The following is a 26,168-nucleotide window of genomic DNA, read 5'->3' as shown; positions in this document are numbered from 1 at the left end:
TTTTTTTAGCTAGAGAAGTATTTTTCCAGGCTTACAGAAGAAATCAGGTTTCTTTTCCCTTTTAGGCTAAATGGCTTGGCACTTCTGAGGTGATAATCTCATAATGTACTTGCTTGAATACAATTAAAAGGTCTATTAATCTTCATTCTGCAGGACATAAGAAAGATTATCTGTTATTAGTCAAAAGGACACCCTGGAGCCCCTATTACTGAGCTTCGCAAACAGACCTCTGGTCAAAACAAGACTGGGCTACTGGCAGGACAGATCCAACCCTGGAACTCAGCTCCGCCTTTGATCTGACACAGATATATTTCCCTGGCTTTCAAAACACCCTGTAAGGGCTTATCTGCTGTTCACCAACTGCGGAGCCTGTGGAGAGCACAAGGCATGACTGATTTATGGGATTAATGCTCTGCTAAAACTGTTGGCCAGGCCTGGAGTTAAATGGTAAAATATTTTCCTGTTCCCTAGAGTTAAAAAGAAAATAAACAAGTCACTATATACTGTCATAAATAAATAAATAAATAAATAAATAAATAAATCCACATAAGAAAAACAAAAACCAAGCAACTAAACAAGCAAAACCACCAACTCCCTCCAAAACAAAACAAACAAGCAAGCAAGCAAGCAAGCAAAAAAAAAAATCAGCTAAAAAAACCCAACCCAAACGAAACAATAAAACCTCAATATCCTGAGAGATGAAAGATGAAGAAGTTTTTTTTCAAAGAGTTGATCAACACGTTGACCATTAGGTCTGACTGGCCCAGGTGCACTTTCTGTTCCAGGTAATGAAAAAAAGAAGGTCCATGTGAATGGACTTCTAAATGTTCCAGATAAAAGTAACAACTGAATAACTTTTATTACCACTTTTAATATAAATTCCATTCTAAAGCTTCATGACAGAAGTTCCACAAAAAATGATTGACTGGGACTTATCACAGGAATTTTCAACAAGAAACTTGGATTGAATTAACTTCCAAACAGTTCAACCCAAAATTTTGAACTCGAACGCACTGATGTTCTAGCAGTTAATTCAAACTGCACTATATTGAATTAAATATTAAATAAAGCTGATCTGTGACCAGAGCTTTAGTATTCAGAAGTGATAAAAAATCGATTTGTCTCTGAAATGTGAATGTTAGTTTTCACAAAATTAAGTGGTTGACCATTTCAGTAGTAGAATGCATTTCTATTGGAAGTTCAAAATGATCTATAACGTTTTTCATTATCAGAAGGACAGGTATAAAAGTAAAAATATGAACTCTGAAGTATCTTGAATTTCGTGGCAAAACCTAAAATGCTGCATTTTCACTTAGGATGTTTTTCATCTCTTTTCATACAAATGAGAAGAGACCATTGAAAGATTTGTAATTTTTTATAGAAATGACGGCTATTCCTTTCTTTGTATTATTGAACAATTAATCAAAGGGGGGCTTTAGTGCAAAGGTAACAAGGTAAATCAATGGAGACAAGTAACTACCTAACCTTATCTGGACTTTTCTAAGTCTGAAAAAGAAAACAACACAGAAGAGGGGAGGTTTGTGGACATGGAGCATAGTGTTTGAAGTTATGTCTATTTTGGAATTAAGTATCTCTGCTTATGCCTCAGTAGACCATTTTCATTAGGAAGAGAACTGATTGACTGTGAATGGCCCCTATAACTCATATTAGCCCTGGATATTGTTTTTAAAATTATTTTTTCTTCTGTTTTGTAAAATTAAAACACTCTTTTTGCACTCTAACCCATGACGAAACATAAAAAGAACACACATAAAAAGTCCACACAAAGAACACTGGTCTAACCACTTTCAGGGTTATAGAAAAAAAAGAGACTGTGTTTTTTACAACTTAAACACAACCTGGAGCAAGTTCCTACATATAAAGCCTCTAAAAGCCCTTCTGGAATACATAGAATGGACTCAAAGGCTGTTAATGGCCCTATATTGAGATGACACCTGAAAGTTTCTGTTGTAGATATGTTAAAAGTATGAAACAATATTACCACCATTTCCAGTATAAATAACTATATGTATGTTCCAATCATCATTGCTGCTTTCTACGTTTAACATAATATTTAGGTAACAGCAAATTATAGGCCATGTTCTCACTGAGCACGCTAGTAAAACCCATTTATTTTTCAATATATGAAGAGTGCCAAAGATTCCTCAGGAGTATTTTGGCTAAAACTAATTGCAACAACTAACATATTTGAAAAAGAAGAATACAATTGGGGTTTTTTTTTGAAACAAAGACAACAAAAGAGAAATGTATAGCTACGGCTGCAAAGGCATAAACAATCCTTGCAAAAACATAACTGCGTCCTAAAAATAAACAAGGTTGGATCCCAAAGAAACTAATATCTGAAGCAGAGTATTTGCAAATGCTATATTTGCACATACCACACAACCCCTACTGACACCTGGTACAGCTCACAAGGAACTGTACACGCTACAAAGAGTGAGGTTTGCTCTGCTGTAAAACAGCAAAAAGATAGGAGATGATAAATTATTAACAAAGTTGAAATCTTAAAAGTTTTTAACAGCAACACACAGAGAAGTCTATGAAATCATAGCTTTAAGAAATCTGAAAAAACATATTTTCAGCTCGGGTAATGCATTTTTCTTGCAGATCCATCAGATATTTCTTCCCTTTATTTGTTTTTCTCTCGTGTTCTTAATGTTGCTTTCTCAAAGATTAATCTTTTAAATGGTTTCTGCAGCCCTTGCTCTGCCAGGTGGATGTAAATCTAATTAACTAAAACCCAGTGTTTACCATCAAGGAATCTGCATCGTTTTGAAAAGCAAATATTTCAGTCAATCAAAATTTTCAAAATCAGAATTTTTCAGTCAACTTTAAAGCATGTGGGAAATGTTGTGACACATCCACTTTCATCTGTGGGGGGTCAAAATTTTATTTTAGATGTATAACTCAGAGAAATAAATTTGAATAAATTTGCACGTACCAGCAAAAAGTCCAAATAAAAACATGCCTGAATGTAGATTAACTTCTAATAGAAATCAAAGAACTACACTGTCTGGTAGACAGAAACAAAAGATCTTTGTTTTTTTTGCTGCAGCAGACTGTCTGTTAAGGAGTGTTTTTCATCAAGAATTCAAGTAAAAAGTTATATTTTCTCCACTGCCTTTAAGTAGATGTTTCGCACTCATGCATTGCAGCTCCATGGAGTGGACTGTTCCCTAAGTATTTGCTCTGTAGGCAGCAGAAAATATACCTCTATTATTATAACACAAATCAGCAATAATTCTTGACTTGAAGCAGATTATTGTGCTTATATCAGATGGCTCAATGAAAAAACATAATTTTCAAATTTGCTACAGCATCCAATAGTGAAAATGTTTGTTTTTCTCATAGAAAACTGTATTTCAAAAAGCACAGGCATTAATAGAAAATTCATATATTTTGAGCAGCAGCTTCTTTAATATTTTTCCTCACTGACTGATTCCCAGCAAGTCTTTGCAGAAATGTCTTGCTGCCTGCCTTGCCTTTAACTGTTCACCAAGGCTGCACCCAAAGGGAATATGTCTGCTGTGTTTTCCCCAAATGTCACATTAAACTAATCAGCTTTAAGGGCTTTGTGGAATTGAGGGTGGATATTCTGCTTAGAGCAAGCACTGCACTGTGTTTCAGCTGGGATTAAATGGTATCTTTGTTTTAGGCACAAAACACACACAAAAAGGGGCTGGTTAACCTCTTGCACTTGTGCTAATGGAGTTATCCCCATAAGCTTCAGCAAAAACCCTGGCTACAGGTGCACAGGTACATGCATTAGAGTTCCTGAGTTCACAAGAAGTGAATTTGACCTCTTCTATCATGGGCCAGGATTCTCACCCCAAAATACAGATCATCCTCCAAGACTACTGAGTTGGGTATTTCAGTCCTTTTAAGCTGCAAAGCCACTCATGAGGCAGATAAAGATTATTCCTACAGATACTTTTGGTTTTAACAACAGGGGAGGTTTAGATTAGATATAAGGAAAAATTTCTTCCCTGAAAGGGCTGCCCAGGACAGGGATGGAGTCCCCATCCCTGGAGGGATTTAAAAGCTGTGTAGATGTCACACCTGAGGACATGGGGCAGTGGTAGCCTTGACAGTGCTGGGGGAACTGTTGGACTCAATGATCTCAGATCTCTTTTCTGACCTAAATGATTCCATGACTCTATATACCCTTAAGGTTTACCCTGATTTAGAAGTACTTTGTGACTTTCCATGGTAAATGGTCCATATTCTGAACAAGAGAAACAGGGAAGACTGGTAAAACAGAGAAAGTATCTATTACAAAAAGCATTCTTTTCTCAATACAAATTGAATAGCCTGTTCAAAGTAGTGGTTTTATTTGTAATATTGTGGAGCAAGCAAATAATTTCTAAATTAACAACAAACAAAACCATGACGATATACTAATTATCAGTATTTCCAGAATTAGTAATCAGGTTGTATGCAATCAGGTTGTATGCACAAGAGCATAAAAGTCAGAGGATAAATCAGAGAGGAACATTCATGCTTTTAAAGTTATCTTTTCTGCATTCCCTACTTCCATTTTTGATGACACACTCAACTCCAAAACAGAACCTGAAAGAAAAGTAGATTCATTTTCTGTGTATAAATAACTCACATTTGAAATGGACAGTGGCTTTTTAGAAAGGAAATAAAAAAATCCCCCAAACGATCCCTTCCATTTTCTTGAGACATCTCACAGAAAGCTTCATTGACTGGGATGGCAGTGAAATGATCTGCAAGCAGTAGTCTGACTGTATTTTGATTGCACAGAAGCCAACTGGGGTCTTTACACTTGCAGGGTTTTTGAAAGAGCTTTTGTTTGGAATGTTGTAAGATGGCACCTACTCTTGACAGCAGGTGGGAAGAGCACCCTGTAAAGACTCTTGAGCTGTCTACAGCTCAAAACATCACAGATGTGAGTGGTATAGGGAACACAGTTCAGTCCTGACACTACACAAATGACTCATGCAGAGTGGATTACTATAAAAATATTCCTATTTATTTCTAATCTATATCTATAGATACATGTGCACACACAGAGGTATATATACTTAAATATGCAGAAATATATATGTAAAACTTAGGCAATTTTTGCTTAATGGTTTTCCTAATCTGAGAAGTTGCTCTTTGTGCTTTCTCCCCAGAATATCCCTTAATTCAGTTTTCCATCAAAATTCTAAACTATTTGCACACTAAGACTAATCCCTAACACAGCACTCTGTGTCCCTATGCCAGGGTGAAATAGATAGGGATTTTTAAATGTATTTATATATATGTATATACATATAGGAGTATAAATGTATTTATGATAAATTTAAGTGCGATCAGTGAAAATAAATAGAAGAAGAAGAGCAAGTTTTAAAAAGAAAAACGTTGCTGAAAGCAAGTAGGAAAAGTTATTTTCTTACAGTAGAGGAAATCAAAGTCTAGGAGACAGTATGAAAAAATGGGAATAAAATTCTGTGGGATGGTGTGCCTGATGTATCTGGGGCAGCTATAGAAAAGAGTTTACATCCATAGCATGAGAAGTTCCAGTTTCATTTTGGTGCCAAGGACATTTTGGAAGATATTAGGTCCCTAATATTTTTTGCCAAAGCCATGAGAAATGTTAAAAACATGCATTTAAATTATTTTTTGTTTTTATTTTGAAGTGATGCTTCCTCCTGTAAGTTCTGGATGAATACTTTGCATAGGCACAAGCTTTTTAACTATTCCTGTATTTTCCAGTACTAGGATCAATAATTGAGCCATAGAGCTTCACTGTGGAAAACACCTTCTGAAGAACATCCACAAAGGCAGTTTCTAGCCCTGAGCAGACAGGTGACACCTCCCCTGACAAGTCCAAGCCATTCTGTGAGTTAACAGTTCAATATTACTAGAAGCCAACAATCACCTGTCAGTGCAGCTCCATTTCTCCATTTCCTCAATTATTTTCATTTTTGACTTACATTTGAAAGTCCTTCAAAGCAAATCTACGAGCAATAGCCTGTACTAGCCTGTACTAGCCCACCAGGAATCATAGAATCAACCAGGTTGGAAGGGACCTATGAGATCATCAAGTCCAACCCTTGATCTACTATTGCCATGGTTCCTAGACCATGGTACTAAGTGACACATCCAGTCTCATCTTAAAAACCTTCAGGGATGGAGAATGCACCACTTCCCTGGGCAGCCCATTCCAATGCCTGATTACCCTCTCTGTAAAGAATTTCTTCCTAATATCTAATTTAAACCTCCCCTGGCACAGCTTAAGACCATGCCCTCTTGTCCTACTGATAGCTGCCTGTGAGAGGAGACCAACCCCCACCTGGCTACAACCTCCTTTCAGGGAGTTGTAGAGAGTGAGGAGGTCTCCTCTGAGCCTCCTCTTCTCCAGGCTGAACAGCCCCAGCTCCCTCAGCCTCTCCTCATAGGACTTGTGCTCGAGTCCCTTCACCAGCCTCGTTGCTCTTCTCTGGACCTGCTCCAGCACCTCAATATCCTTCCTGAACTGAGGGGCCCAGAACTGGACACAGCACTCCAGGTGAGGCCTCACCAGTGCTGAGTACAGGGGAAGAATCACTTCCCTGGTCCTGTTGGCCACACTGTTCCTGATCCAGGCCAGGATGCCATTGGCCTTCTTGGCCACCTGGGCACACTGCTGGCTCATGTTCAGCTTCCTGTCAATCCAAACAGGTAAGGACCTGGTAAGGTCCCTCTCTGTCTGGCTGCTCTCCAGCCACTCTGTGCCCAGCCTGTAGCACTGCAGGGGGTTGTTGTGGTCAAAGTGCAGGACCCAGCACTTGGCCTTGTTGAACCTCATCCCGTTGGAATCAGCCCAAGTCTCTCTATCCAGGTCCTGTATCCCTGAAAGCAGGGGATACTTGCCAAATTAAGAACATGATCTACCTGTTTATCACAGAAAACATATCAGTTGGCCACATAAGGAATATCTATGTTCTCTACACACCTTGCCCCAGCTGCATTCTCACTGATGCATGCAAGTGATATGCTATTTATTATGCACATCACCACTTTCTTAAATATTTTTGGAATATTATAGGAATAGCCTTCTTTTATCACTGATTCCTGTGCCAGTTTACATGTCCTTACTCTTATAAACAAGTATACTGACTTTTCTGAAACTTAACACACATATTTTAGGTCAAAATAAGACAAAGAAGACTCCATAAATTTTAACCGGGCACTGAAATTGCCTTTAGACTGTTGATAAGTGCACTGTTACACATAAGTTACATTCCGTGCATCTTAAATTTACCACCACAACTGTTAAGAAGTATATTGCATATGGAACACCGTGTTTTATTTGTGCATAATTTCTCAGGCAGAATATCAGAGGAGTCAGGCTTATTTCTATACAGCAGATGAAATGTAATGATCCTGGAGAAATACGGAACTAACCTTTCTGAGGAGAAACCCTGAATTAAAATAAATGAGATGAGACTTGCCAGTACTTTTTATGTACTACATTAACATAGAGCTCTGTAATATATATATTTTTATCTGCACAAACTTCAGGAGCTGAGCCTTTTCTAAACAGGATATCAAATCAATACGAAGCAACGTGACATATGGTTTTCTCTTCCTAAATGCTACTAATGTTACCTTTACTAAACTACACCCTAGTTTTTCTAAAGGTATTTCTGCATGCAAGCAAACAAGATTCATAGCTATATACACAATCCAACTTTAGCTGATGTGCTGCCAGACCAATTCTAAGAAATTGCAATTTCATCCACTGCAAACTAGAAACAGTAGCACTTCAAAGTTGTACCTATATCAACTATACTTTAGGTTGCAAGGAACCATGAGACATGAACCATTTTCTGCCTTTTGCAGAGCTTAAATTAGTGTGGTTTTCACAGGCTCTAAAGGGGAATGCATTGTGTCCCACTCCCAGTTCCCAAAAGCACACAAATTAGCCTTGCACTTCTCTTGTTCCACTGCCTGGAACAAGGCTGGGAGCTGTTGCAGCAGCTACACCACCAGTTACAGGCAAAAACTATGAAGGTTAAGCTTCCTACAGCTGCTCAATTGGGAGTATTCTCATCAGACTGTCTGTTTAATAATTTGTTTCCAAAACTGTTTTATTAATGAAAGGTAGCTGTGCAAAATCCTAGCCCTCTTTGTCCATATTGCAGTCTGCTTAGTTATGTTAAAAAATAAACTGTGATTTTTTTTTTTTAATCCCTGAAAAGTAAAACCAGCAGAATACTTCTTAAAGGAAAGCAATTTTAAAGTGCTATTCACTATTTTTGACTTACTGCTTCAAATTTAACTTATAATATGTTCATCAGCATAAACTATCCCACAGAGATCTGATTATTAAAGCACTCACTTGAATTTAAACATAGATTAGAAATATGTTGACACAGCCAGAGATTAAATACATAAGACTGCATTTGATCATTAAAGTAACAAACTTAAATACAAAGGGAAATAAATTATGATGTAACATGCTGCAATTGGTTTGCCTGATATTAAAATTACTTGTGTCGGAGTAGTTAGTGCTGAAACTTCTCTGGTTTCATAATTTTGCCCCTATTTTTGATGTATAAATGCTAAATAGATATGGATACAGTATATTTAAAGTTTTGACTGACACAAATCTGCACCAAATGTCAGCATCACTGAGATGGATGAAGTGATGGGAGGCAAAAGGACAGTTGGTAAAGATGTGTAAAATGCAAACCTTTATCCTTTTAAGGGGATAAAACATGCACAAGAAAATTAAATTGGGATGTTGACAACACAATTATCTGTTTCAAGACACCACAGTTCTCTTAATATGAATTATTTTTCAAGGTAGTCAGGCTGTACTGGATATTTCTGTAGTACAGCTCACTTAACTTCTAAGTTAACATGAGTCTGGCACCTGTGTCACAGGAAATTGGAAAAATGTTTAAAAGATCGTGCCTTTTTTTTCTTGAAAGTGACATACTTACATTATAAAATCAATATGCATCTCAGGATACCCTTATCAGCTTGCTAAATCCCACAATTTTAGCATAGTAGACAGTAGTGGAAAGGTGTGGATTACAGCTATTGAGCCAGATCTCCCCATGAATTTGAAAAGAAATCCAGATGCCATTAGTGACATTACCACCCCAGGGTAATTCTGATTTAATTTTTATTCTGGCAGTGTGACCAGTGCATGACCGCAATGTACCATCCAATCTAAAGTGCTGCTTCAGATCAATGAATCTGAACACCATATAGAGCTTCAGATGGATTCTGCAGAAACAACAGTCAACATTTCAGCTCTTGTGATGCAGCTAATCAAGTGCAGCTCTTCAGGTCTTGCAACACATTTCATGTTAAATATGTATGAAACTCAGTGAAAATAAAATGAAATGCATTGATGATGTTATTATGACAGGTTAAATATTTCTGCAAGTGTTTGAAGGTTTGGGGTTTTTTAATTATTTTTATATATACATGTAATTTTAATTGATAATTGTTTTGCTTGGACGTGTTCAAGACCAGGTTGGACAGGGCTTGGAGCAACCTGAGCTAATGGAAGGTGTTCCTGCCCATGGCAGGGGTGTGGGATGACGTGATCTTTAAGGTCCCTTCCAACCCAAACCATTCTGTGATTCCATGATTCTATGAAATTTGTAAAAATGTATAATTGCACAAATATGTACTAATTTGGAAACCTGCACAACAATTAGCACAAAATAAATATGAGGAAAATATAAAGTTATAAAGTAAGTTATCTAAACAGGCATTCAAATATTAATTTGCTGCATCCATGCAGTATCCATTGAGCCACTGTACAAAGTGAACCATCACAGGGTGGTGGGGGGGAAACCAGACCTAGAAAAAGTATATCTTATAGGCAACATTTCCTCTTCCTTCAGGCGATGACAGGAACAAACAATGCAGAAACGCTTGCTCTTTGGTGAGTGGACAAGTTCTTATTTCTATGCCAGTTTCCCAATGCTTCTCATGTTCCCTATAATGTTCCCTCAGAGCAGTCTGTATTGTTATGATGCAGTGTCAAGCATTTAGGGTTTCCTTACAACATCTTAGCTCAAATCACTCATTTTTCTTACTTACTGAAAGCTTCAGCTAGTACAAAGCTCTTTCATCTTGAGCAGAGTGGAAAATCTTTCAGCTTCTGTACAAGCAAGAGACTCCTGTGAGCTCTCACAAAAAAATACTGAAGCTCTCTTTGCGTGAAGTTACCCTTAAGTACCTTGCTACAGTGCTCACGTTTCTGAATACACTCAGCTATGCTTCCTGCGATGCCTGTAATCCAACACTAAATCCTGTGTATCATCCTTATCTGTATAGTGTGTTCTGACAAACACATTTTAATGTAACAAACAGGTGAATTTGGTGGTTTTGATACTAAGAAACTCATGCAGACCATGAGTTGAGGAATCAGTTTTAACTCCCTATTTTGTTCCCCTGCTAACATTTATAGTGGATATAGCCAGTTATGGTCTATGCCTTGGTTGTTTACTCATCAATGTGCTGCAAACATGTTTGGATGTTGCAGTAAATTAAGCTTTTTGTACATAGCTTGTTATCAGCATCTTACCTATTCCCTAATAATTCAATTTAATAGTCTAATAATTTAAAACAGGCTGAACACTAACATCATTTGTATAAAAAGCTGCTGTCAGTACTTTTAAAATTTCACTGACCATCAGAAGCACTTCCAAATTCTTCTGTGAAAAACTATCTTTTGTCAATTTGCACAATAATTTTCTGTTCCTTTATGAAGTGTAAACCCCTCTGTGCAGTTTTGCTTAGTAACAGAAAGAATATTGTGAAGATCATTTGTCACCAGCACATATAACGGTAATTTAAGAGTTTAGAAATATTGATAATGAAACTAATTAGGTAATAACAATAAATGTGTCACTGTCCTGGCTACTTGCTTAATTGCTATGTATATAATTCATCGTATGGTGAAGGTATTTCGGCTATATAATGGAAAATACAGCACAGAGCTTGAAAGGAAGTATGTAGACATCCAAAGAGGAAGACATAAACACAGAGGATTTATAAGATATAAGGAAGCCCCTTGTCCACTGGCCAGTGCCCGAGGGACCTTTTTAGTTCAGTGATGCGGATGAAAACAGTAGATCTGCTAAAATCAAGTTCCAAATACCTCGTGCTATCTGTCCACACAACCAGGTTATCTGATTTCCAGGACCTGGATTTTCTCCGTTTCCCAAGGGATAACTGGAAAAGGCATGTGTTAACTTCAGGACGTGGTATGATGGTGGCCCAATACCATTCTTAACACTGAAATTATTGTGTAGGGATATATTTTGGGTTATTAGCCTAAAAATAACAAAAAAAAATCAGTTGGATAGTTATATTAAAATGACTTCAAGTAAAAATACTGAATGGTAAGTTGGGAGGAGACTTTTTTTCTTAAAGGTAAGGTCCTAAACAAAGCTAACCACGTCAACCCAGCAGAGTCAATGGAGACAACAGGATATTCATTTTTTATCTCCCAGAGGCATTTCAGGAAACAAGCAATTGCTCTTTGACTCTGTTTAAGTGAGACTAGGGAGGTGGAATGCCAATAACTTCTTTAGATTTGGCTAAACAGATTTATGAAAAATGCAGACACACCTGTGCACACTAAAGAATCATACAAAAATGAGCTTTTTACAGGATTATAAACCAGGAAACATCCCACCGAAAACCAGAGCAACAGTTGCAGGATATGATGTTGCAGAAATAAACCTGAAAGCTCTATAAAACTTGAGTGGCATCCAAAAATTAGTCTTGTGACACTATTCCAGAGTCAATCCCATTATGACAGCACAGTGGAGAAAACTATTTTGATTGTCGAGACTACACATGTGCCTCAAATTTGGTTTGATACACTGAGCACTTACTTCCAGCTAAATGAAAGAGGTATTTTTGAAATCAATTCTGCTAACAATGGAATTGCACAGATGTCTAAAAAAACCCAACCAAAAAAAAATACAAAAGGCAAAATATATGCATAAATGTGTGTATATATATATGCATAAATGTATATATATATACACACGTATATATTCATACTAACATATTATTCATTCATACATATATATACACACACATATATACATATACATACATATATGTATATACACATGTATTCTTCATTCATTTTTCAGATAAGGGAGTTTCTTGAGCCTCAGTTATTCTGTCCATTTAGCAATTTTTCTAATGGGTCTCTTCCTATCAGAACTGGATGAGATCGTGTCCAGTCTCCCCATGAATTCAAATCATCTTCTCACAGCCACAGAATCATTTGCTGGAGTTTCTCTGGTCTGTCATGGGCTGTGTAAAACCAACCCCTAAAACCTGACTGTTAATATTCTCTAGTTCCTGTTGTACTTCTCCTATCCATGCACAATAGGTAGTGCCTCATTATTGACTTACAGGCAGTACAGAGAAGAAAAGAAGGAGCAGAAAGCATGAAATTCCTAAATCCTGAGTTCATAGAGGCTGTAGGTGGCAGGTGGCATGGACTATCAGCACTGTAGTGAGCTCAATGCTAGCTCTTAATGTGAATATACTCTCTTTTATTTGTATAAAACTCTACCTGCTAATCTTCTGTGACCCCACACAATTCTTATATTGTGAGAAATGCTGCATACTGCATTCCAAACCAACTCTTATTCCGTATTCTTCCCTGATTTTTTTTGTTATGATACATACAGGAAACTTAGAAGATTTGACTGAGAATGAAAAAAACCCCACACATGAACACACACTAGCTGGCTACTTCTACCTCTGCTAATAGTAGACATTGTTTATGTTGAATATTGACCTTCCTGTAAAAAGCCCAACATTTTTTGTAATATGTTAGTTAATGGCAGTTCCTGAGCTGTAAAAATCCTCCAAAATAGCTCCCACAGCAATGTGACCCTGAAGATGGTGTGATAAACTAATTAATGTAACAAAATGACCAAACTACCTGCCTTTTTGTTTTAACCCCTGCTACATGACAGCTAGAATCAAGTGTAGTTCAGCAAAGAGATCTGTATTTTTACAAGCGATGCCTTTTTAGAGTCATGGCATTGAATTTCTTTTTATGCACTTCCCTTTAATCTGTGAAATAATGCGATGACACAATGCAAGGTGACAGATGATCAAATTGTCTAGAAAGCTCCTTGCAGAGTCTCTATTTCAGTTTTAAAGACCACATTGACTAAATGGCTCAAGTGCCATGCTAAAATGAGATTTACAGATCTCTGTAAAACTAAGGAACAGATTATATTTGAATAATTAATTTTAATGTTTTCATTTGTTTTCTTGCATATTAAAGTTTAACTTGCTTATATCTTTTAATGGAAGAAATAAAATTTTCCCACAATCCAGTTCGTGCTTTAGCCAAAATAAAAAGGAAAGACTCCTGCAATGTGTGAGGACTGCAATGCAAATTGGTTAGCCACAATTTCCACCTTCCAAGTGAGATACCATAATAGATGACAGATTTTTTTTTTTAAATCCACAGCGGTGGATGTTACTCAACATGACAGCATTTATTTCCAATTGCTCCATTTTCCCCTGAATGCTATTATTCCACTTGAAATTTAACTTTTCAGAGGGTCAAAAAATTACAGTGCTGAGGTCCTTCTCTACCCATCCTCTCTTGCTGTAATAGAGGGTGTCATTATTGTTTCATTGAAACTAAAAACAGATAACTTTTTATGGCATTTTACCAGAAGAGTGCAATGCAATCAGAAAATCGAAAAAATTATAGTGGAAAAAAATGTGCATCTGCAGAGATATAAAGTAACTCAGACATGCAAAATTCTTAAAAGACCCTTCCTTCATTCTCTTGTATTTTGTCTATGGTATATATTTTAAATGGAAAATTACATTAGAATTACAAAAAAAGATCATGTTGCTCATATATGTAGAATCAGATTCCCTTAGCAACACAAAATTGCATACAGTAGGGTGGGGAATAAAGAAAATAAAGGGAGTAATGTTAAGACTCTCTAATAATAACCCCCAAATAACTCTTAAGTTCTCATAAAAGAGAGATTTAATCTTTAATATCCAAAGACTCTCTAGGACTATAAATTATTGCTGTGAACCTTGGAAAACAAGACTTCTAAGCTCCTCTCAAATAAAAAACAACCCCTCTGATGTATTTCAGAACACAAAGCAAATCCTACTGTGGTCCTGCAATTTATATATGTGTACATTTGGGGGATGTGAAAAGAACAAATGGTTTGGGACAGATGCTGTGAAAAATGGTTAAGCTAATAACTAAAGAGGCAGCTGTTTTACAGCAGCTCTAAGGTGTATTTTGAGTAAAGTGGTCCTCCCAGTGGAGGCAGACCTGCAGGAAAGAAGCAGGCAAGCTTGTCTAAGGAGCAAAATGAATGTGCAATTTGGTTTTTTTAATCACCACGCAACCCTCTATCAATAGTCACCTTCCACTATCCCAGGTTGCTCCAAGCCCTGTACAACCTGGCCTTGGACACTTTCAGGGATTCCAGGGGCAGCCACAGCTTCTCTGGGCAATGTGTGCCAGGACCTCACCACTCTCACAGACAATAATTCTTTTACAATATCCCATCCAACCCTGCCCTCTGGTAGTGGGAAACCATTCCCCCTTGTCCTGTCACTCCATCCCTTGTCCAAAGTCCCTCTCTAGCTCTCTTGTAGCTTCTTTAGGCACTGGAAGGGAGTTCATTAACCACAAGGTCTTCAAAAAGCATCCTGTTAGGTTTTTCTTAACGCTCCTTAGCTGAAAACAGTTATAAGTCTCGTTACCTCTTAACAAGGATGACTCATTAGGATGGGCCTAAATATTTTTACTTTTGCCATTGGAAAATGCAGATCTGTGTTTTCTTTATGAAGGTGTTTTCTTTTCACTAGCTATATATAGAATTAATTTCTAATTGTGAAAATATTTTTCTACTTAATTATACAACAAAGAAAGGTTGGCTTGAAATAGAATTAATATATCTTGTGGTTAATTAAACATGAAGCTTCCAAGGAGATCACTCCAACAACAAAAGCAATTAAGCCTTGGTTATGTATAGCACATAATTAAGCAGGAAGTTCTTGTAATCCCAAGGACCAACTTTTCAAGCATGTATTCCTTTGAAATAACTTATTTTCTGTCTTGTTTTAAAGAAAACTATCAAATTTAAGTATAAACACTGCCAACTCAGGTATCTCCTCAGCTATGTCCTAATGTCACATATGAATTATAGATTAAAAAATATTGCTCTGTTCTGAATTAAATTGCCTCCATTTCTGTCTTTATGCCTGTTGATTGAGTGAGTAGATTTACACAGAGACACAAGCCCAAAAAACAGTAGGAATGTCCTGATGAAAGCCTGTTTTGATACTCTATATTACAAGTCTCAAGGTGCTCTTGAATGAGACCCAGATAATTGGAGAAATGTTTAGTTGCAATGTTTTCATGTCTGTGGAGATTTCCCTTTCAGATTCTTTCTCACCTCCTCTGCTCAGATTTGTCTTTCATGTCATGGTTTCTGACAGGGAAACTGCTCTTTCGTTACTTGAAAATGGAGCAGGATGAATGTTATTAAGCAGACTGGAAAGAGAGTCTCACACAGAACGTTGCTGTCGAGACACATCTGAGTTAACATGGAACCCAAAACTAAAAAAAAAGACAAATATTCTGCGGGGACCAAAACTAGACTATGAATAGGGTGCTATTAGGGAAAAACACATGATGAAACCAACAAGTAGGTTAAGATTCAGAAACAGCAAAAGAAATGTTCAGATTTACTTTAATGTGCTGAGATAAAGTGTTCAATTTTTCTGCTTACTGCTAAGCAAATGTCAGCCTGGTTAAGCACATTTTCCCCTCCTCTGAAGAAGCCTGAAATGTAGTTTGTTGCCTTCTAATTTGGATTAATCTGAAGTTCCTTTGCCACCACTCCTTCTTTGTGTTTAAATCTTAATTTCATTATTTACTTAGCTAAAAGATACAACCTCTGTTCCCCATTTGCCATGCTAGGAACCAATCTGTTTCTATGTACTTTATGTAGGAAACAGAAAAAGTGAAGAGCAAATTTTGAAAAAAGATGTTCAGAAGTCACCTAGGATCTCACAATAAAGCTTCACTTTTGTTCTCAAAGTAGCATAAAAAGAATGCAGAATCGAGTCTTATTCAGTGAAGAATAGCTTTCCTTGACTTTTGTATATTTTACTTACAAGATCTTGACAGCTACTTGAAGAAAATATTAAGTATCTTGCTTAGTCAAGAAGTAATATTTGGGAAAAAAAGCTCAGGGCTAATAAAATATCACATTCTGGTTAATAAAGCACTAAGCTCTTGGAAAACAAAACTAGATTCAGTTCCACTCCATTGCTTCACTCTCACCGTGCACTGACTTTTGCCTCATCTGTACTTCCATCAAGTATTTTTTGCTACTTAAAGATACTTGATCTTGACAAGATTGCCTTGCTTCTCTCCATCATCTGTATTTTCTTTGTCATCCTTTTTTCTTGTCAAGACTCAAAGTATTGTAAGGAAACAACTGTGACCACTTGTGCTTGAGTCTAAAACTAATTCAGAGGTAGCTATGAAAACAACAAGCACTTTTATTAGGAAAAAGTGGATGCTATTTTGAAACATTGCCATGGAAGAAAAGGGCATGAATAAGAAACAGATTTGCACACTTTTTTCTTCTATATTCCTACCTAGACAATTTTGTAGCTATTTCATTACTTTAAGGGAGGGCAAGGAAAATACACTTTAGTTTCAAAAATAGACACAGAACATTATTTCAAACCAGTGAAAATGATAGCTTGGTAAAACAGGCAGGCATTTAAAACAGTGGAAAACTAATGTCTTTCCATTAAAATTTCATGGGTGGTGTTCTCAGAAGATGCTGCTACTGGCATCAAGCAATATCAAAATTTCCACTATAAATACACAGCAATAAAAAAACTCAATTCAGACTCAGATCCTGTGTACATCAAAGTTCAGAAAAACCAGGGACTTTTTGCTTATACTCCCAGATTTTCTAGAGTGAGATCAAAACCTGTTATTGTAATAGGAAATGGGTCATTACTCAATTTAACTGACATTTGCAGGGGAGTGATACACAGAGAAAAACTGCAAGTCAGTAAGGAAACTGACAGTATCCTCTTGCAATTCTTTAGAGCTAGTTTCCTGTTTATGGAAACTTCTCAAGTAATTTTTCTTAGTGATGATGAATTTCTTATGTCTCAAAGACAGGTTCTGAAGCACTGGTTCAGCTCCTTAGATTTTACTGAGGGTTTAACAGAAAGAGTATGGAATATAATCCAATGAACAGACTTTGTGCAATACAACATTTTCCTCCCACAAAATCTTAACCACAGCTAATTTACAGGTGAGATAGAGTCCTTCCTTTGTACCTGTCCATGGTTTAGTGGAAGTGCTGGGTCGATAGTTGTACTTGATGATCTTAAAAGTCTTTTCCAACCTTGACAATTCTATGATTCTATGAAGGTGACATCATACAAATTTTGATCACAGGATATAGAGATACTGTATCTATCTTATACCTATTTCCTGGACATCTTGCAACAAAGAGCTCTTGTAGTCTGCCTGTCCTTCTAATAATCTCTTTGTATTTTGCCAGAGTAAAATCAATGATTCTACTGAGGCTCCAGACTTTGCTACCTAAATGATATAATACAGCCTAAATAAAGCATTGAAAAGGCAAAATAACTCAAGATTTTATGCTGTCTTATTTAATTTCAGGGCTTAAATTCAATTACTACTATAAACATTTCCATAAAATGAATTGCAGAAGAAAGCTTTGCAAAGTCAAAAGCAATTTAGAAAGGGCAAAGCTGAAATGCATAATTTAGTTACATTATTAATGTGAATAATGTATTTAACTTGAAATGATTTAGCGGGAAAAATGGGGTTAAAGTGTGACCTCTGAAATGGCCATCAAATGCTGCTGGAAGATAACTGAGAGTAGGCATACAACTTCTGTGAGATATGTTTTTGTTAGTAGTCTTAAAAACACATTGGCAATATGCAGACAATTAAAAAAAAGATGAAAAAAAGCTTGCTGATTATCTTGAGCTGCATGCTGTCTTAAAAACAAATAGTGACCATCTAGTTTCAAAATTAAGTCTATGGTTTATGGGCACGTGAAGAAGTGAATGAAGAGACCTGTTTGGCATTCTAGCCTAGGTAGTGCAAAATCAGTAAATTCAGCAGTGTGAAGTTTAGAAGTGGGCATCACTCTTTATCTGCTTTTGTCTTTGACTCAGAATTCTTTGACCATTACTACCTTATTCCACTACAGGTTTCTTTTAATAAGAAAATTTATCTATAGTGAGTTTCTGGCAAAATATGGGAAAGAAAATACTAAAGTATCAATAATTTTTTCCCAATCTGCCTTGAGGTGTTGCTGTATCCTGTGAACTATCAGATTGTGAATAGAGTATCACCCTGTGAAACTACTCAAACCAAGGACCCAAATTAAATCCTTCAAGAAGAAATGACTGCTGCCTTGCCAAGGACAGGAAGAAAAGGAAGGTGATTTTGCAGTGAAGAGGTAACATGACCAGTGTTGACTGTAAAGATCTTTCCGTATTCCAATAAAAAGCACAAAGGGAGGTCGATTTCTGCACAACTTCCTTTCTGTCATCTGAAGTCTGAGAATATTAAAATTGTGAGAAATTCTGATAAAAAACCAGTACCAACTCTTCATCTGGAGAACCAGAGACAACTTTTATTACTGTTCCACTAAAGGACATGGATTCCTTTCCTGACCTGTTGGTGATGGCTGTGGTTTATTGCAGCTGCAGAGAAATACATGTCCTTCGTTTAAAATCTAAGTTCACATCTCCTACAGAACACTGTATCTTCCCAAGACTAGTCAGGATGAATGTCTTAGCAGTCCAAGCAAGAAGTCATGCAGTTACCTCATCATGTTAATTACTAGATTGGTCTTAAATGAACATTTCATCCTATTCCAATTTTCTGTCTTCCAAGTCAATATTTAATTAAGTTGTTTTTAAGCATTTTCTGGAGGGCTTTTTTGTTGTTGATTTTGAGTTGGTTTTTTTTTGTTGTTTTTTTGTGGGTTTTTTTTCTGCTGTTGTTTGTTTGTTTGTTTTTCTTTTTTCCCTCCAGAGTGTGGGGGTGTAGTGGGTTTCTGTGGCTGGGTTTTGGTAGCCAGGGGGGCTACAGGGGTAGCTTCTGTTAGAAGCTGCTAGAGGCTTCCCTGGTCCCATGGAGCCAATGCCAGACGGCTCCAGGATGGACTTCCTGCCACTGGCCAAGGCCGAGCCAATCAGGAGTAATAGTAATGACTCTGTGATAACATATTTAAGAACATAAGGTTGTTGAGCAGAAAGAATTCCAGCCAGGGAAGAGCGGAGTGAGAACACGAGAACAACAATGTAGACACCAAGGTCAGTGCAGGAGGGGCAGGAGGTGCTCCAGGTGCTGGTGCTGAGGCTCCTGTGGCTTGTGGTGCAGACCACGGTGGAGCAGCTGTGCCCCTGCAGCCCATGGAGGGCCATTGGGGTGCAGAGACCCACCTGCAGCCCATGGAGGAGCCCATGCTGGAGCAGGTGGATGCATGAAGGAGGCTGTGATCTTGTGGGAGGCCTAAGATGCAGCAGGGTCCTGCTGGAGACCTGCAGCCAGTGGAGAGGGAAACCCACGCTGGAGCAGGTTTTTCATGGGTAGGACTTGTGGCCCTTATGGGGGACCCACAGTGGAGCAGCTCATTCATGAAGACTACACCCCATGGAGGAGTGACCCACAGGACAGCAGTCTGGGAAGAACTGTTGCCTGAGGGATGGACTCATGCTGGAGAGGTCCATCAAGGACTGTCTCCCATGGAAGGGACTCCACAGGAGCAGGGGAAGGACTCCTCTCCCTGAGCAGCAGCAGAAACAACAACTGACCATAACCCCCATTCCCCGTCCCCCTGCACTGCTAGGGAGGAGGAGGGAGAAGGTGTTTTTTAAGACTATTTCTCAGTCTTTGCCTCTTATCCTGTTAGTAATAAATTTAAGTACAATCCCTACTTCGAGTCTGTTTTGCCCATGAAGTAATCAGTAACTGACCTCTCCCAGCTGTTATCTCAACTCGTGAATCCTTAGTTGATTTTTTTCTCTCTCCTCTGTCCGGTTGCAGAGAGCGAGCGAGCGAGTGGTTTTAGTAGGTTCCTGGCATCTGGCCAGGGTCACCCACTACAGTGTGTTAAAACAATTTAAGCTGGTGGCCAGACTTAAATCACTTATTTGACTACTTTAAACAGTACTGGTAGTAATATGTGCTTTGCTAATGACACAATTCAAAAGATAATTAAACAATCCACAGAATTTTCTCATTAGGAGTTGTTTTCATAATTTAGGAATCAATATAGTGATTTCCTATATAAAAACCCTCTAAAATTCTTTACGAATAAACAGGTTAATGCAGCAAAAAGGAGGAAAAAGAGTCAGGTGCAGTAACAGACAAGAAGCAAATACCATGAGAAAGAGGAAACAATATTTTTAGGCACAGAGTTAACACCTATCATTAAAATAAGCTCAGCTAACCAATACTAGATGAAAAATAACCTTCTCTTCCAATAGTTAAAAAAGGAAATATTCACCTTCTGTAACTTTCCTCATTCAAAAATTTGTGTCCTAGCTTAAAATAATTGTCCATCTCTCTCTGTGGCTGACAGAGTAAAGACCCATTTTCAGTCCTGTAAAGTCCTCTCTAAAAAACCCAAAACAAACTGACAAGAAGCTGGGTCTGGCTCAACATTTTAACAACCTTCTCATTTGATCACTTAGAAGCTTAAACACTGTAAATAAGTGATAGAAAATGAACATGAGTAGATCCAATGATGGCATGATAAAGATGGCTTCGTAAATGTATAACAAAAAGAGGATAATTATTTGGAATATAATTTTGCCTTTGTTTTCAAACAAGAGGTATTTTGATGTAAAAAAAGATGGTTGTGTATTAAACTGAAAGACTAATTTGATTGCAGCACTGAGACAATTCTTTTCCAATGGCGTAGATGAAAAAATCTCAGTAATATTGTCTAATACTGGAGTTTAGGTTGGCAGGAAAATACCCAACCCAAATCTATTTTACTGCTGGCAATCATAACATTTTTAAAATGAGTAGGTATGACGATTGCTTTGCCTATTTTCAAACAATCTGTTATCTTTATCAGCAATTGTTTTTTTCTCTTAACAGTGCTTAGCTGATCCCATCACACACAATCAGCAGAAGAAACATTAGATTATGATGTTGCTGTTGCCCTCAAAAACCCACCATATCACCAGTTTTAAGATAAACTACAACAAAACTGTTGTACTATCGTAAAGTTGGGACTAGGATAACACACAAAACAATATATGTAAAGAAGATGGTGGAGGGGGGAGAAGAAAATTAAGAGTAGAGTGGATATGGGTTTGGAGGAAAATGTTAACTCTTTTGGATGACAGTCTGGGCTAGGAAAATGAGATATGGAATGGCAAAAATCCATTTACAAGAGCAGTCTCCAAGCATCTGAAAGATCAGTAGCATTTATTTTCAATAATCTTTATAGACTCAGTGCCTCATTTTTGGGCTTAAGGTAGAAAGTTCTGTAACACTTCCTTTAATGTCAAATACTGAAGAAATGGGGAGTGAGGTAACCACATGGAATAACAGTCCTGGATTGTGTCCAGAAGGAGCCTAAGCACTCCAAAACCTAGCAGCATCATCTTTAAAAAAAGAACAAGAGTGTCTTTGAGGAAGCATGTGGGGGAATTCATCCCCAGTTTACAACTGAGCTACCATTTTGGTCATCTCATTTATTTAACTTTCCCTTCATATCAAAAAAATACTTTCTTCCATCACTAGTGATAGTGTTTGGGGTAAAGGAGTATTGTCTAGGGAATCTGGAATTTGCAGAGCCTAGGTCAAAACAGATTTTCAACAACTGCAGCACCAATACAGGCGAGTATTCTTCTTGTGCCTGAAAATGCACGGTCCGTGCATGGAGACACAAAATACTTCATATTCCCACCTCGGAAGCTGAATTATGAATGCATCGACCGAAACTCCTTTAAAACAAAAAGCCTACTTGCTAATAGCTGCATTTTAAAATACATGGAGGACTCAGTGTTTTCCTTTTTGGTAGAAAACTGAGTAAAAGAATCACAACTCATGACAGAGAAGAATTTGTCTCTAGTGCAAGTGGCATTTAAGCATGACGCAAACATCACCTCTCAGCAACCATTATCACAGCAGGTGCCCTGAGATATATGTCAGCTTTTAAACAGAGGAATAATAGATAGCAGAGACATTTAGGCAAGGATATCTCCCAAAAATTGTTAGTGAGAACAGATCTTTTCAAGCTGTCCATATAACACAACAGTAATTTTTAAAGGCAGTCAGTAGGCTTTTATCCAACTTTATAGTCTTTCTAGTTAAAATTATAAAATATAAACCAAGAAAGACATGTGGAGAACACTCAAAAGGCATGGAAAGCTAACGCAGTAGATATCATATTACTAGGCCAGCTACTTTAGCAAAATCCAGAAATCTGGGTTAAATACCTTATTTTAAGCCTATTTTAGGATACCATGGAATCACTACTGGGCTAATTCCTTGCAATATGTAATGGCTGAGGGAACACGGCATACAGATAAGTTTGCTTCCACCTGCTTTTTCTTACAGATGTGTTTTGATTAAACTCTGTAGAAACAGCATGATGATAAATTTTCAGTCAATGTGTTAAAAGGTTGTAATACAAACCACTGTGTTTTAAGGAAAAAAAACACACCCAAACAAACAAAAAAACAGAGAACTACCAACAAAGAGAACAAAAAGGAACCAACGAATTCAAATGATAGACATGTCTCTGTTATAGAATCATTACTTACACTTGAAGCATGTGAGACCATCTTTACCCATGGACTAAACTGAGAAGAAGCAGCCTACAGTAGAAGCTAATGACCAGCTTAAGCACTGAAAAAACAAGTAGTTTTAGCATCTTTTGGGGTTTGGTTTTTTTTCAAAGAAGTGTTAGGATCCTCTGAAATATCATTATGCAGAATGATCTTCAGGAAAAGGTAAATTGCTCATATTCCTGCAAAGTTACTGAACTGAGTACAGAGCCATATGACAAATTAACTAAAAGATGAGTATTTCTTCACAGCTTCCTTTTTGACCAGAAAATAAGTAGTATTCCTGACACTTCAAGGACACAGAGATTGTGCAAGTGCTCAGATTAAATTTGTAGGTTCAGATTAATTCAAATATATCAAGACTTAGAACAGTATGAAGAATTTTAGAATATAAGGATTAACTCTACAGGCCCTTGCCATCTGTACTTAATTAAAAACCCACTGTTACCCATAGGAGCAAGAACACACAGCAGGAAATTTCTGTCGAGTCTCTGTACACCCTTGGTTTCCCCGATGAGGCTAAATATGAGACAACTGTCTCTCTTTCATGTGGAGAATAATTTCATCCGCTTTTCCACCATAAAACACAAAAATAAATTTTTCCTTTTCTTCAGAAGTTTCTAACTGCTGTTTCAACAAGCTGCTCTAAAAAAAGCTTTTGGTAAATTCCAGGATCTTCAGTTAAACAGACGAGGCAACTGCTGCTTCCTCTCTGCAAAATGTTGTAAACTTGGGAGAAAAAAAAATAGTAATAGCGTTCCTGACTTGCTTAGCAACTGTAGGTAGAAAAGCTAATATGTCATAATTTATATGTGGAAAGATTGCAAGGGGTTCGTAGCCATGTCTAGTGCTATTGAGGCTTCCCACCGAGAACTGCACTGCAAACTGGCAGCTGACTGAAAACACTGCCATCTTCCACAGTTCAAAAAATGTAAATGTGTCACTGACTGGTCAAATAGGCTTCCACACCAGTGATTTATTGCAATTTCTCACATTAGTGACTTGTATAAATCACTCTCGGGCTGAAAACAACCCCATGCACAGTTTTATAATGAATTTGTGTGCTGAATCAGCCTTTCTGGCCCCAGTTGTGTCAGGAGGTGGTTTTGAGCAGCCTCAGTTAGACAAAGATAATTTCTATGAGCAGGATTTGCTAGGGTGCAAAAAGCTGAAAGTAAACACACTTTTCCAAGGAGCTTTGGAAGTACAGAAGGGAAGAAAAGAAAATTAGTGCCTCTCAACAAAAGAGGAAAATTCAGTGAAACAGATCTGCAACTACTGTTTTTGTTCATTAAAAAAGGAAAATTTGTGGCTACTGGGGAGAGTAGAGGCATCCCCCTAGCAGTGTTTTCTGCAACTGTGGTATCAGAGACATGAAGATCAATTGGGCTTCCTATATGTGGCAGAGTTAGGATGGTTACACTCAGAAACAGAAGAATATGGATATAACCCTAAACCAGAGAACCGTCCCCATACCTGAAACACAAAGGAGACAAATATTTGGGAAAATACGCATGAAACTTTACCTGCAGCCACTGTGACTGGTCGTTGTGGCCTGAGGTCCAGGCATTAACCTTGCCTTGCTTGTCCAGCCGGGCCTTCCTGGGCTCCCAAGCAAACATGTCCATGTTGAGCGTACGGAAAACACTGGAGGCAGTGATTTGAAAGTCCTGTATGTGTCCTGATTTCATCCCTAGGGGCTCAGAGCAACCTGCAACAGCAAGATAAGGTCAGGGGCACTATCTACTTATCTCTGTGAGTGGTTTAGATTTTTCTGTTGTGGAAAAAAACCCTGCAGTTCTCAAAGAAAAGGATTTAATCAAGACTATTGTTGAAGGAACAAATAAATGAAAAATAGCCAAATTGAGGCACTTTATTTCAACAATTGCTTGGGTGAGTCAAAACTAAGATAGAGAATTCAACTTATCTTATCCTGGCACAAATTTATGAAGACAAACAAACTGAAAAGACAATTTTGTCTCTGCTTATCTTGCTTTTATTTTCCCATTCAGCAGCTTCCTACTGTTCCCCTTGTTCAGCTTGATATTCTCATGCTTTTATGTCACCCTGCTTCAACCATGTGTTTGTCTACTGAAGAAATATTAATTTTTCATGAAGCCACTGCTGAAGTAAAATGTTAACAATACTGAGATTTTTTACACCTCTAAATTACTTGACATCTGGTTAAAATTCTAGAAAGCACAAAAACCTACTGAAGGAGCGGAAGGCCACAGAAAAACAACTGTGAAGGACGAAGAATAGTTGGAAATTATAACTTAAGAGAAATCAAGAGTTAATGGTTTATTTGTTTGTGGACATCCCACATAATTGAATTATTTTGGTTGTAGCAAAATATAGATCTTAGGCTTCTCCTTTCTCTGTTCTCCATGAAAACAGGAAAAAAAAATCTGTTTTCTCATTTTAGTCAAAGACTCTACATTGTGTTTCTCCCATAGGTTTAAAACACAGAATTAAGTGGAATTATGAAAAGATTCAATCAGGAATTTAAGACCATAGGCCCTTCATAGGCGGCTAACAGCAGGAGCAAATACACGTTACTAGAGACACATAATGTTAACATTATGTTAACATCTTTAATGCAGTATGTCCTGTATTTAAATTTTGAATATTGATGTTTTGTATTAAATTTTTTAAAAAGTCAAACAAAGAAATTAGAAATGTGAGAAAACGCAGTTAAATTTTTTTAAAAAAACCCAGTCTTTCAGAACTGATTCTCAGTGTACAAATGAAATTGCACAGCCTTGTCTGTAGAATGGACTGCCTAGTTCAAAACAACAACAAAACAATTTTCCTGGGAGTAGGAGGGAGCAATTGATAATACAAATGAGACAGATTAATCTATTGCTTTAGAAAAGGACTTTCCTTATTATTAAATTCTGAAGTATCACTCCAGGATCACAAGGGCTGTCAGCAGAGATGTTTCATCCCAGGAACCTGAAGGAGGCTCCTGACACAAAAACAGGGGCTGTCAAAGTTGTGTTTCAGTGCTGGCCCAAACCATCAAAAATAGTTCTATCTTTTCTGAGCACTATTATTGATCTATGAAACAACAGCTGTGTCTGCCTGTGCATGCGTGCATGAATTAATGGGATTTTACACTTGCCTGCCTCCTCCGTGGCCCCAGAGGGAGTGGGAAGACAGTTGTTAAAGGTAACAGGAGAAACTGAGAAGAGCAACAGGAACCAGAAGAGACAAACATGATGCACATGGGTGGCAGTAAAATGCCTTGGTGCTGTGTCACAGAGAGC

General features: G+C 37.5%; 1 protein-coding gene across 1 annotated transcript in view; it reads right to left on the bottom strand.

Moving 5' to 3' along the window:
- Positions 1 to 26,168, bottom strand: part of EDIL3 (EGF like repeats and discoidin domains 3) — a 224,243-nt gene that overhangs the window by 20,985 nt on the left and 177,090 nt on the right. The window contains exon 9 of the mRNA XM_008923074.2: positions 24,426 to 24,610. Coding sequence (XP_008921322.1) covers positions 24,426 to 24,610 — 185 coding nt within the window. The remainder of the gene's footprint in view (positions 1 to 24,425; positions 24,611 to 26,168) is intronic.

The sequence above is a fragment of the Manacus vitellinus genome, unplaced genomic scaffold (genome assembly GCF_001715985.3).
Source record: "Manacus vitellinus isolate BGI_N305 unplaced genomic scaffold, ASM171598v3 scaffold_23_pilon, whole genome shotgun sequence".
NCBI classification, from domain to species: Eukaryota; Metazoa; Chordata; class Aves; order Passeriformes; family Pipridae; genus Manacus; species Manacus vitellinus.
Note: the sequence above shows the minus strand (reverse complement) of the source record. Positions and strands in the feature narration are given on the sequence as shown.